The sequence below is a fragment of the Hydra vulgaris genome, chromosome 08 (assembly GCF_038396675.1).
Source record: "Hydra vulgaris chromosome 08, alternate assembly HydraT2T_AEP".
NCBI lineage: Eukaryota > Metazoa > Cnidaria > Hydrozoa > Anthoathecata > Hydridae > Hydra > Hydra vulgaris.
The window spans coordinates 21,592,181-21,605,000 of record NC_088927.1 but is presented as its reverse complement, the minus strand read 5'-3'; the positions used below and the strand labels follow the sequence as shown (position 1 = coordinate 21,605,000).

The window sequence follows — 12,820 nt, the reverse complement described above, 5'->3', positions numbered from 1 at the left end:
TGATTGTGGTTTAAAGTGGTATTTCAATATTTTATCTTGCTGTCACAATTGGTGTTGCTTAAATAAGCTCATTAGAAGTAAGCTCTGTGATTAATTTAGCCATTTATAATATAACAGTGTTTAATAAAATTGTTTTGCTTGTTGTTGATTAAATGAGGTAATTGTGTAGTGGTAGAGTGCTTGCCTCATAAGCAAGAAGTTCCGAGTTTGATTCCCGCCACATCCCTGGTAGTACAGCACTTAACTAGTTTCTCTACACAGCAGCCTTGTTCATCAAGGTTTGTGTTTTAGAGTTATAGAGTTGAGAAAGGGTTGCAACTATAACTAGAGTTCCTGACTGGGATCTCAATTAACATAAATAAAAAATGTCTATATAATATAAAGTTTTTAAAGATTGAATATAATTATCGCTATTTTTAATAACAAAGTAAGAAAAATTCACAATTACTCTTTTTTTTTCTTCATTAGTTTTTTGTCATACTCATCATCTGTTGAAAAGACAAAGTTGCAGTCGGGTGTTTCAAATCCATCTAAATTTTCACTACATAGAATATTACTACCCTTATGCTCGATGGCTCCCTTATACACGATGAAGCTCTTTTTGTTTTTGTCTTTTATTAGTCATAAATCTGAATCTTCTCCTTTTCATTTTGGCTCTGTTAGTTGCATCATCTTTTTCCTCAATGCACATTTTTCTTCTTTTCATATGGTCTTTAAAGAATTCTAGATCATTTTTAACAACTTTTAGATCATTACTATTATTTTCTGCACAAAATCTATTTTTATAATATTAAAAAGATTAAAAACTTAAGTTCTTCTACTAATATGTTATGTTCTTCTACTAATCTTGCTGATAATTAATGATTACTAATTCTTCTACTAATATGTTATGTTCTTCTACTAGTCGTGCTGATAATTAATAATTACTAATATTTCTACTAATGTTATGTTTTGTATTATCTTTAAACTCAAGTAATTTTGTTTTTAGCATTTTGGTGTATTTTTTATTGAACTTCTATAACTTATCCCTAAGTGAATAAAACAAATAGCTACTTTATTGATAACAATTACAAATATGTAAACAAAAAAAAAGCGCAAACTGAAAACAAATTCATTTTTTTAGGTTTACTAATTACCTTAAGCTTCTTTCTAGATATTTCTAGATAACTCTAAAGATTAAAGATACTTTCTAGATAACTCTAAAGCCTTCTTTGATCCATACAGAAATAACTTCTGCATTAACACACTTGGTGCCAAAATGATTAACACATACTCATTCAAAAAAACACTATTTCAAATCCAAGACATTTTTGTGGACATGCAATATGATACTTTGATGGCCAGACTTTGTAGCCTTTTAAAAAGCTACAAATTCAGTTAGATTTAGTTAAATTCAAAAAGAGTTTAAGAATAGGTATCTCGACACATTTTCTACAGAAGGCAATTGGTTTGATGGCAATTTGTTTATAGGATAATTAGGAAGGTAAGCAGTTCTAGGAATAATAGAGCAGCTGTACCCATTTTGTTTTTTTTTGTTTTTTGAATATTCTATGTCAAAAGCAAACAAAAATGATATTGTGAACACTTCTAAATCAATTTTAGAAATCCTTAAACATTCTAAAGTTTATCTTTCTGTATAGCAACAATGCTTTTTTCATAACAATTATTACAAAAATGTAATATTTGTTATGAAAAAAAATAAAAAAAGTAATAAAATATGGATAATCATCGTTATATATATTTTTAACTAGATGAATCATAACATAAGGTTATTATCTACTTCTACGGAACAAAAATAGGTTTTTTGGGAAACCTTATTTGTCAGTAACATTGGCTGTAGAATCCAGATTCAAGTTTAGCAACAAAAGGAGAAGCAAAAGTTAAATTTGTCAGGTCTACCAGAAAGAGAAGCCATTTTAAAATCACAAACCCTTTTTTTTTCTGCTAAAAAAATATTACAGAAAAAATTTATATATATACAAAATAAAAAATATATTTAAATAATACAACATAAAGCAAGATATTTACTTTGTAGCAAGGTAACATTTTATTCTTATTGTTATTTTTACTATTATTATTTTTTCTACTTTGGCATTTCTTGACAAACAAGAAAAAGTTTTGTATAAAATTGAATAAAATAGATATTATTAAAATTACAAACAAACTTACCTCAGAATATTTTTTATCTGATGAAGAGAGACAAAGTATAAACCAGAACCAGGAACCTGACGATATATTGACTAAAAAATATAAACCTTTATAAGATTAATAAAACAGAACAATGAAAAAAAAAAACTATCAACCAAAAAGACGAAAAAGATATTTCCAATTATTTTGTTTATATTGATAACATATAAAAAGTTTATAAACTATTTGTGCATCATCAATACGAATAAAAGAATACTATTTAAAGTTATACATGGAGCTTAATACTTTAAGTGTCATATTTCAGTTGTTCCATATTGTTCTATGTTAATCATAAATTTTTGTTCTTCATTATTAACAATAAAAACATAATCAAAACAAAACAACTATAAAATACATAGAATAAACTTTTATTAACTTACAGGTGTAAGTCCTTTCCACAAACTTAAGAAACCCTCATCTTTGATAATTCTTGCAACAGTATTTACAATACCATATTTGCTAAAAAAATTGAAACAATTTAAAAATCGTATTGTATAGCATAAAAAATTTTTTAGATAAGGTAAAAGTAATAAGACAATTTTTTAAATTTTTACATAAATTTAAACTACTAAATAAATAGTGTAACTGTAAATATATTCAACTGTAAAATTATTATCAAATTTTTGTAACAAATTTTTTTGAAATTTTTTCAAAGAAATAATAATAGTGTAGTGATAGTATCACTACACTATCAGATGATATAGTACAATATAGTACTACACTATCAGATGATATAGTATATTAAATATCCTAATAAAATGACACAGATTCACTTAAAATTTTAAGACTCCAAGACACTTTTTTAAACAAAGACCTACCTTGTTTAATTGCTACTAAGCTTCTACTATTTTTTATAAGAAAAAACAGTTTTTCTGGAAACAGAACCAGAGAACTATTTAAGCAAGCAAACCTGCAAATGTTTTTCTAATAACTCTTTTGATTTTTTTTAAAGTCCACTCAGACATACCCACTAAACCAACTGTAGGGTACCTCTCCTGTGTACTTAGTCTTTTATTATTATTATTATTATTATTATTATTATTATTATTATTATTGTTATTATTATTATTATTATTATTATTATTATTATTATTATTATTATTGTTGTTATTATTATTATTATTATTATTATTGTTATTATTATTGTTATTATTATTATTGTTATTATTATTATTATTATTATTATTATTATTATCATTATTGTTGTTGTTGTTGTTGTTGTTGTTGTTGTTGTTGTTGTTGTTGTTGTTGTTGTTGTTGTTGTTGTTGTTGTTGTTGTTGTTGTTGTTGTTGTTGTTGTTGTTGTTGTTGTTGTTGTGGTTGTTGTTATTGTTGTTGTTATTGTTGTTTTTATTATTAGTAGTGTTATGCCGTTATAATTATGCTGTTTCTATAAAAGACTTAAAAACAAAAAGACTATTTAAGTTTAGAATAAACAAATTTAAAAAGTTTTTTTTTTTTTTTCAGATAAAAAAACAATTTTTTTGAATGTTCCAGATATGAAATGTTCCAGATAGAAATGTTCCAGATATGACACTTTCATGCATTGTGCAATGTCCAAACTTAAGTACTTAAGTATGTTCATACCTATGCCAAATGAGAATGCTTTGTCAAAAATTGCAATGATGGAGGCCTGGGAACAAAAATAACCCAAAACAATAAACTCCCCCCCCCCCCACCTTCCTAAACATGAGGGCAGTGGTGTAGTAAAAATTTCAATTTTATTATCTTATACTAAATTTAAATTCATCTGCAGCTTTTAAATTTAATTCAAAAATGACGGTGCAAAAATTTCGCCCCTCCCCCCCTCTAAATTGAGGGGTTGTAAATTTTGAGGGATTATAACTTTTATTAGCTTAAAATCAGCTCATCTTTGGAGCCAAAATAAATGATGCAAAGTACCTGAACATGTGATTGCTGTGAAATTTAATATATTTTTACCATTTCCTGACATCAATGTTTGCTGAAGCTTTTCCCCATAATCTGTTTAATGAAGGCTCCAAACAATTCAAACTCCAAACAAATAATGGGCTACAAACAAGTTAGCTCTTGAGAAGACAGTTAGATAGTGGCAGTAAGGCTAAGTTAGATATTGGCAGTAAGGTCTTTTGCTAAGTCCAAGAACAACCTCTACAAGACGGATTATTCAATTTGATTACCATTACAGCAGCAAGATGAATTTGTAAGAAATTAAAAATTGATAATCTTAATGCAGCAAAATTAAGAGTTTTCAATGGACAACAAGGCAACCATGTCAATAGTTGAAGCAATCAAAAGGTTCAAGCCAAGTGAATGCAAATATCTCTTTTATAGATGCCACTAAAAATCTTTAGCTTACAAATAGTCACAACAAGAGCAACTTCTAAGGAAGATTGTGGATCTATTGATAATTATACTAGAGTCCCTAATAACTACTGAAGAAATTCGCAAACCAATAAAGAATATGGATATTATAGAAAAAAATAGATTTTAATCCATGCTATTCAGTAAATTTTTCGACCATTTAAAAAGTTTGACTGAGTGTGTCTATTTGTGTGAATATTTAGTCAGACAACAATTTTTTTGCAGATTCTTTAAAATTTTTAGATTTTTTATTTGATTATAGAGATTAAAATGTTGTAGATACTTAAACATATCTTTTAAACATTGGTTATTCTAAGGTTATATGCCCACTCTAAATTTCGAAGATATATTAGTTTCCAGTTCTTAAGCAAATTTCTCATGAAGACACTCTTCTGAATTTAAATCCCTTTAACATCACTCCTCCTCCTAAAAAGCTCCAAGAATACCACTTTCATACTCAACTTTAACTTAACTCACTTATAAATTTTTTTTGAATTGTAATTTATTGACTCTATATTCTACTAATATTATAACTTAAAAAGTGAGGCCTATACAAAATCTATTATCGTAAATATCTGTCTGCTTTTTTTCACACACTTTAGAGCCTTAAGATGACTGTTTTTGGCTACTGCATAGAGTATCTATGATGCAGCCAAAAACAGTCATCCACACAGCAAGCATTTTGGTGCTGCTTATATGAAGATATTTCAAGATCTCAAGATACCATCACAAGTAATGATTTTTGTGCGAACATTTTAATACTTCAAGATATCCTTAACCGCGGGTGTTATATAGGTAAACATACTACACCACAGGTAACCAACTTCATATAGATATTTAAAAGCCACAAGATTACTATCTCTAGCAGCATTATAACAACTTTCATTTTTATATTTATCTACACTCATTGTTTAACTCATGTTGATCACTTGATAAACTATTTCTTAAATAGTTTATCAAGTGAACTTTTTAAGAGAGAAGTTTAAAGTTTAACCCCTTTTAAGTACTGGTAGAAATGCACCCAATTTAGTTTCTCAGCGCAGTGGCCTTGTTTGTCAAAGGCCTTTTTTGTCAGTTTGTCATTGGCTTGTGTTCAAGTGTTAAAGGGTTAAAAATAGATTGTGACAGCAATTAAAAAAAAAAAGCTTACTAGACTCTGATTTCTTTTTTTGTATTTTTGTTGTGCATTCTGAAGTTTCTCCATATTTTCAATGTGTTTTGCTATTTTGTCAAGGTCTGGATTTTCTTTGATAGCCCATGAGCTAACAGAGAGGCAGAGAATGCACTTACGAGATGCCACTATTATTGCTTCAACAGCTATTTTGATCAACCTATCTGTGCTTTCAAGAGCTTGCCCATACTGTTGCCCAACTTTCTATCCTGTACAAATCAGTGTAAATCAAAATACAAATCAATGAAACCCAAAAAAGTATGAAATATATTTCAGGAGGAATCATTAACTAATTTTTATTGAGCTTTGCATTAAATTCTGGATTGGGTAGTATTGCTGACTAGGAAAGACTTAATGACCCTAGGTTTAAATTAGTATTCTTAGAAACATTCGAGCCAGTCAAACATTTGTTCAGCTTTAATTTTGATCTAACAGTGCAACTTAGCTTTTGCATAAAAAGAAAGTCAACTACCAAAAGTAGACTGTAAACTGTTCATAAGAAAGTCCAATGGCTAACTGCCAACAAAAAAGTACAATATGAAAGTTCTGAGGTAGAAAGCTGTAGCTGCTCATTAGCTATCTTTTCATATAGAGAGGTACCTGATAATGTTTTGTAGAGGTCACAGATCTGTGAATTGTTTTGTGTTTTGTTTAAATCTCTTGTATAAACTGATTAAAAACTGTTTTGTAGAGGTCACAGATCTGTGCTAACTGGTTTGTGGCTTGACCTTTAATAATATTAATTCTTTAAATTATTGTGTTAAGTTCTTCTTCAGCTTAACAAAGATTTCTATTTCTTAGCTCAAGTTTATTTTAGAGATACTTTTTACCTTCTTCCTTCATTAATTTAAGCATCTAAATCCTGTTCAGTACCTTTTGATTTTACTACAAAAGTCTTAATGTTTTTATAGATTTTTTATAATTTATCATCTACTTTATTAAGTTTAAGCATTTCTAAGTTTCTAAAAAAAATGGCCTGTTGTAATTGATCAACTTAAAGTTAAACTCTGCAAAAGAACTTTTAACAGCATAATTTTAAAAGAGATAACAGATAATAACAGTAAACTATAATACAGCTAATATTGCTTCTTCTTTTAGACAAATATTGTTAATGTTGTCTAATTTTCTTCTTTTAGTAAAGTTATTGTTGTAGTCTCAGGTTCTGTAACATTATACAACATTTTGCTCATATGAGATACAAATCTAAAAATCAGGTTGGTCTCAAATCTAAGCTCAGCCATTATTGTCAATTTGAATGTATACATATAAGATCAATAGATCAATTTACTCCAGTCTTATGAAGTGTATGTAGGCTGTATGTGACTTTTACTTGTCAATAGTAAATGAGCGGGACTGGTATTTGACTGTGGCCAAAGCCGGTTCTACAGATGGGACTGCATAAATATATCGACTTATTTTTATATATTATACCAATATGCACCAATATTTATACAGCTCCAGCCATAAACCTGGCTTTGGCTCAGGTCAAATACCAGCCCCGGTTGTTTACTACTTGTCAACCACTCAGTAAAAAAGCTTACAGTTATAACTTACAACTTTAATTTAATTAATTTAATTTTATTTAAAACATTCCCACACTGAGTTTAAGGAATTAAAATTTATACTTTGGATTTAAACTTTCCATAAAATTAAAGTTTAATTTTATGGAATAATATTCAACTTAAAGTTTTTTAATTAATGCATACTGATTTTATTTTTAACAAAATGAAAATCAAATAAAACAAAAAAAAAATAATTAAACATAAAAAAAATTACCATATCTTAATTACCTATATGATAAAAATATCGGAATCTTTCCTTCCAAATGAATTCTTGGAATTTGCATAACAGTCTTAACTCTATCAAGTGGCTGAAACATTAAACATGTAATACACCCACTTAATGAACCTGCTACTAAAGACTTTAGTGGTGCCCATTGATCTCTCTAAAATTAAAATAAAGCTATATATTATGTTAAAATATATTGAATTACCATATACAAGCCTTGTTATGAGATTTTAATACATAACGAAAAAGCATAATGCAAGTAAGTGTAACTTTACTCAATATCCATATTTACATCAATAAAATTTAAATTATGTCAGTAGCATGTTTTATAGTATAGGATTGTAATTAAATCTAATTTGAAACCAGGTTTAAAATCATTTAAAGTCTTTATAAAATATTTATACCTTTAAATTAAACAATATTGTTTTAAAAAAAATGATCAGTAAAATTTAAATATGTAGTTTAAAAAACAAAATTTTCTAATTTAAAAGCACTTATACTATTTTTACTATTATTTAAACTTATACTATTATTTAAACTTATACTATTTGATTTTTAAAACACTTATAACACAATATTATTGTCTTATGTTTGCTTATCTCACAATATAGTTTGTTTTTTTTTAAATGAGGGAGCACTTGTTTATGGGTAAATTTCTTAAAAGTCATAAAAAAAACTATCAACAATTTTTTTTAACATTTTAACTTTAGCCAAATCTTTGCCTACTACTCATGAACTAGTTAATCAATTAAGATATTCAGTGCTTTCTCAATTAAGATCTGCAATGCACATCTGTGCAGATATGCACAGTAAGGTGTTTTATATTTTATCAATTTTTGAAATTGAACTCACGATCAATTTATAAATTTACCATTTATATGAAAATAAGTTTGAGTAAAAGAAATACATATATCATTTTTAGGGTCCCCGCCAGTTTGATTTTGGGCAAAAATGTTGGGTGTTTTAAACGCCTGATAGGGACCTTAAGATTTATCCTATAAAATTTTTTATTCTTTTAAATGATGTATGGATTGAATATTAATTACATAAAAGAAGCATGTTGAAAAAATTAAGAAACTATTCTACAGAATTTTCTGAAATTGGTTTAAAAAAAAAAAAAATTCTTACAAAGACCTAATTTAAAACTCGATGGCGTATTTTATAACTCGGAGGCGTATCTTAATTTTTTCAACAAGCTCCTTTTATGTAATTAATATTCAATCCAACATATATTATTTAAAAGATTTTATAGGATAAATTTTAAGGTCCCCGCTAGGCTTTTAAAACACCCAACATTTTTGCCCAAAATCAAACTGGCGGGGACCCTAAAAACTATTTATGTATTTTGTTTAAGCTTACTTTAATATAAATGGTCAATTTATAAATTGATTCACGAGTTTAATTTCAAAAATTGATAAAATATGAAACACCCTAATGCACAGATATGCAGTACAGAGAGTTTTTTCCAAAATGTGTGTTATCACATTTTAGAAACTCTCGTAAAAGTAATACCACTGTAACTAAATGAAAAAGTAATTTTAAATAATAAACCAATAGAATGAATAACAAAATTAAAAAAAGAGACACAGTTATGGCGAAAAAAAGTGTCTATTTAAATGCAAATGTTTTTAGTTAGATTGGACTAACTGATTGGTTTTTTAAATAAAAAATCAGTTTTTTATAAAAATTCTATTATAAAAAATTAATTGAAATTATTCTTGTAACGTCAAATTTTGTTTTTAATAAGCAATAAAAATAAAATTTATTAAATTTTTAATAAAAAATGTTTAATAAAATCAATTTTGTGTTTAATAAGCAATTTAATGAACAAACAGATAGCTCTTTATTTAATGAATAAACCGAAAGCTCTAGTAAAAAGCTGCTTTGAGAAGCAGTTTGCATGGCTCGCCATGTTCTTTTTAGGAGAGCTTTTCTATGCTCTCACACTTATTTACTCTCGCCAAGCCCTGATATACAGTTATAAGTGGATTTAGTACTTTTGTATATTAGCACTTTCATAACAGGATAAAAAAAAAATGACTTAAACTATAAATAATAATAATTAATTAATTTGTAAAAAATAAATTAAGTAATTATAAAAATAAAAAAAAAACTATAAACAAACAAAATATTTAAATGTAATAAAGATTTCTCTTTAAACTTTAAAAGTAATATAAAAAATTGTAAAATGGAGGATTTTAAATTTTATAGTAATAAATTTTAATTTAGCTATCTGTTTTACTTTATATCTATCTGTTACTTTATTTAACTATCTGTTTTTTTACCTTAAAAAAAAAATTATTTTACAATTGTGGTCTGTAAAAACGCTTTTTACAACAACTAATTACTGCATAATATTTTCCACATAAACTATTTTAAAAGACTGTTTAAATTATCTAATTGAAAAAAGTTTTGGCATAATACAAATGGCTTAAGGCATAGGTATATATATATATATATATATATATATATATATATATATATATATATATATATATATATATATATATATATATATATATATATATATATATAATATATATATATATATATATATATATATACATATATATATATATATATATATATATATATATATATATATATATATATATATATATATATATATATATATAAATGTGTGTTTCAATAAAATGTCTGGCATCACACCTAAAGTAAATACATCGACTATTCGATAGCCTGCTGCCGCAAAGGAGTGCGGCTACATAGTCTAAGATTATATATACGTCATAATATATAAGTTTACCTTCAACTAATAACTAATAAGTTTAGTTATAACTAATTTAAAAAATTTATTTCTAACTATTCATGCTTATATTTTTAAAATATCAAATATTACGTCAAAAAGTTTTTAAGTTTTTTAATATTTAGCACTAAGAATTAAGTGCTTATTTAAAACACAATATCCTTTGGAAGATATTTACTAATCAATTTTTGTCTATTTATATATGTTTCTTACAGAATTTATGGTGTTACCTGAAATACTTGTCTATCCTATATTACAGTTATAAATATCTATGTATGGAAGGATAGTTTTGTTTTGCATTTCTTAGTTAGGGTGACTAGACTTTCTCCTTTTTAAATTATTATACTCTTTTTGAAGTAAAACCTTTTATTCTCTCTTTCTCTTTTTCTAAAAATGACTTAATATATATATATATATATATATATATATATATATATATATATTATATATATATATATATATATATATATATATATATATATATATATATATATATATTTAAACAACTTTAAAAAGTATTCTACACAATAGAGTGCTCAATTTTCTTAAAGAACAGAGCAATTATATTAGTTTTTAAAATTTTTGTTAAGTGATTTTCTACTACTAATATATATATATATATATATATATATATATATATATATATATATATATATATATATATATATATATATATATATATATATATATATATATATATATATATATATATAATAATAATAATAATAATAATAATAATAATAATAAATAAAAATTTTTACTGAAATTTTTTCAAATTATTTAATTTAAATTTTTTGAAACTAATTATTTATGAAATTTACGTCAGTGCAAATTGTGTTAAATTTGAAACGAGTAAAAATTGTTATTACTTGTAATAATAATTTTTACTCGTTTTTACTGTAATAGGGACTAATGCAGGATGTGATATTTGCTTAGCTTAGTCTATCAAAATTGGACTGAAGACAAATGCCATTTGAAAATTAGCACAGTTGAAAGTGTAATGAAAGTAAAAATAGCTTAGGCAATTAATTTTATGATAAAATTAAAGAAAACAAGAAAATGACATGCAATCAATGTTACGAAGAAATTAAAGAAAATAAAAGTTAGTTACAAAAAGTTACAAAACTCTGAAAAGTATTTAAAATAGTTTCATAAAATGAATTTTGTATTAACAGAATATATTGGCTTTACAATGTAAATTACATGGTTTTACTTTCATTTTCAAATGTTTTTTATATATTTAAATTACCAGATAAAATATCTTTTAAATTCCACCCTAAAAATCTGAAATTTTTTTTCAGCTTTTCCTTGGGTTTCAGAAATATTTTTCTTTTTCTTTAAAAAAATCTGGTAAGTCTATTATTAATTAATTGAGCAATCATTGCTCAGTTATACATATTACTATTATGATTGTTAGACATGTATAACATTGCTGCAATGAGATTATTAGATATATCAACAGCTTATAGTTGGGTTTGAGAAATATTTTTCTTCTTCATTAAAAAAAATTGGTAAGTCTATTCATAGTTAATCGAGCAATGTGATTATTAGACACCGTAATTTAAGCAATTAAAATACAGAGATCGGCCTAAATAAATTTTGTGCTTCTTTGCAGTTTGAATTAACTTTTCTTAAAGTTATTCTTAAACTTAATACCCTTATTTCGTTTATTAAATGCATTATATCCACAATTTTTAGACATAAGTACTGAATAGGAAACTTAAATTGATGACTAAATCATATATAATATAACTATATATTTACAAGATTATATGATTTTCATATATTCTATCATTTATATGATTTTATTTTATTTCATGACTTGATTTTATGTTTTTTTCTTCATATTATTTATATACTTTTTAATATATAAGTATAATATATAATATTTAAAATATGAAGAAAACATATAAAACTCTAACAACGTACATATGTACTATATATATTTTTTACATATTTGTACACAGTTATGTAAATATATAATATACCACAGCATCATGTAATGATTTTATTTACCGATGAATTTTCTCTAATCTTAACCAACATTCAACATAACTTCAACTTTTAATTTTTCTTGGAATAAAACGGTATTTAGGTTCAGTTTAAAAGTACGGCTTGGGATGTTAATTGATCGGTTTCCAATGGACTCGGACCTAGACCCAATATGGGTTTCAGGTATCATCGAATCCATACCTGATTTATTTAACGAGGCCACTTTACTTAACGGGTCTTTATACTTACTTAACATTAATGTGGCGAGTCTGAACCCAGACGCACCTCATTCACATCAAAACAAGAACTATAAAAGTGTTTTGTATTTGAGATAAGGTGTTAGTGTAAAAGCAGGGTCGCTGAGAATTTTTATGTCCCCCGGGGCATAGCAGCAATTCGACAGCAATTAGACTAAATTGATTTGTTAAACGAAATATCAACGGGCAACGTTAAAAATATTCATTTCAAGCTTATGTTCAGAGATCTCATCGAAAAAAGCTGCATTTCCAGGTTCAACGTGATTTTGCTATCATCATTTGCTTTGCCATAAATTCCGTTTTAAAACATAGACT

General features: G+C 25.7%; 1 protein-coding gene across 1 annotated transcript in view; it reads right to left on the bottom strand.

Moving 5' to 3' along the window:
- Positions 1-12,428, bottom strand: part of LOC100197263 (mitochondrial glycine transporter B) — a 37,025-nt gene extending 24,597 nt beyond the window's left edge. The window contains exons 1-4 of the mRNA XM_065803243.1: positions 12,273-12,428; positions 7,492-7,646; positions 2,568-2,646; positions 2,170-2,240 (exon numbers count right to left, since the gene is read on the bottom strand). Coding sequence (XP_065659315.1) covers positions 2,170-2,240; positions 2,568-2,646; positions 7,492-7,646; positions 12,273-12,302 — 335 coding nt within the window. The 5' untranslated portion in view covers positions 12,303-12,428. The remainder of the gene's footprint in view (positions 1-2,169; positions 2,241-2,567; positions 2,647-7,491; positions 7,647-12,272) is intronic.
- Positions 12,429-12,820: the final 392 nt, after the last annotated feature.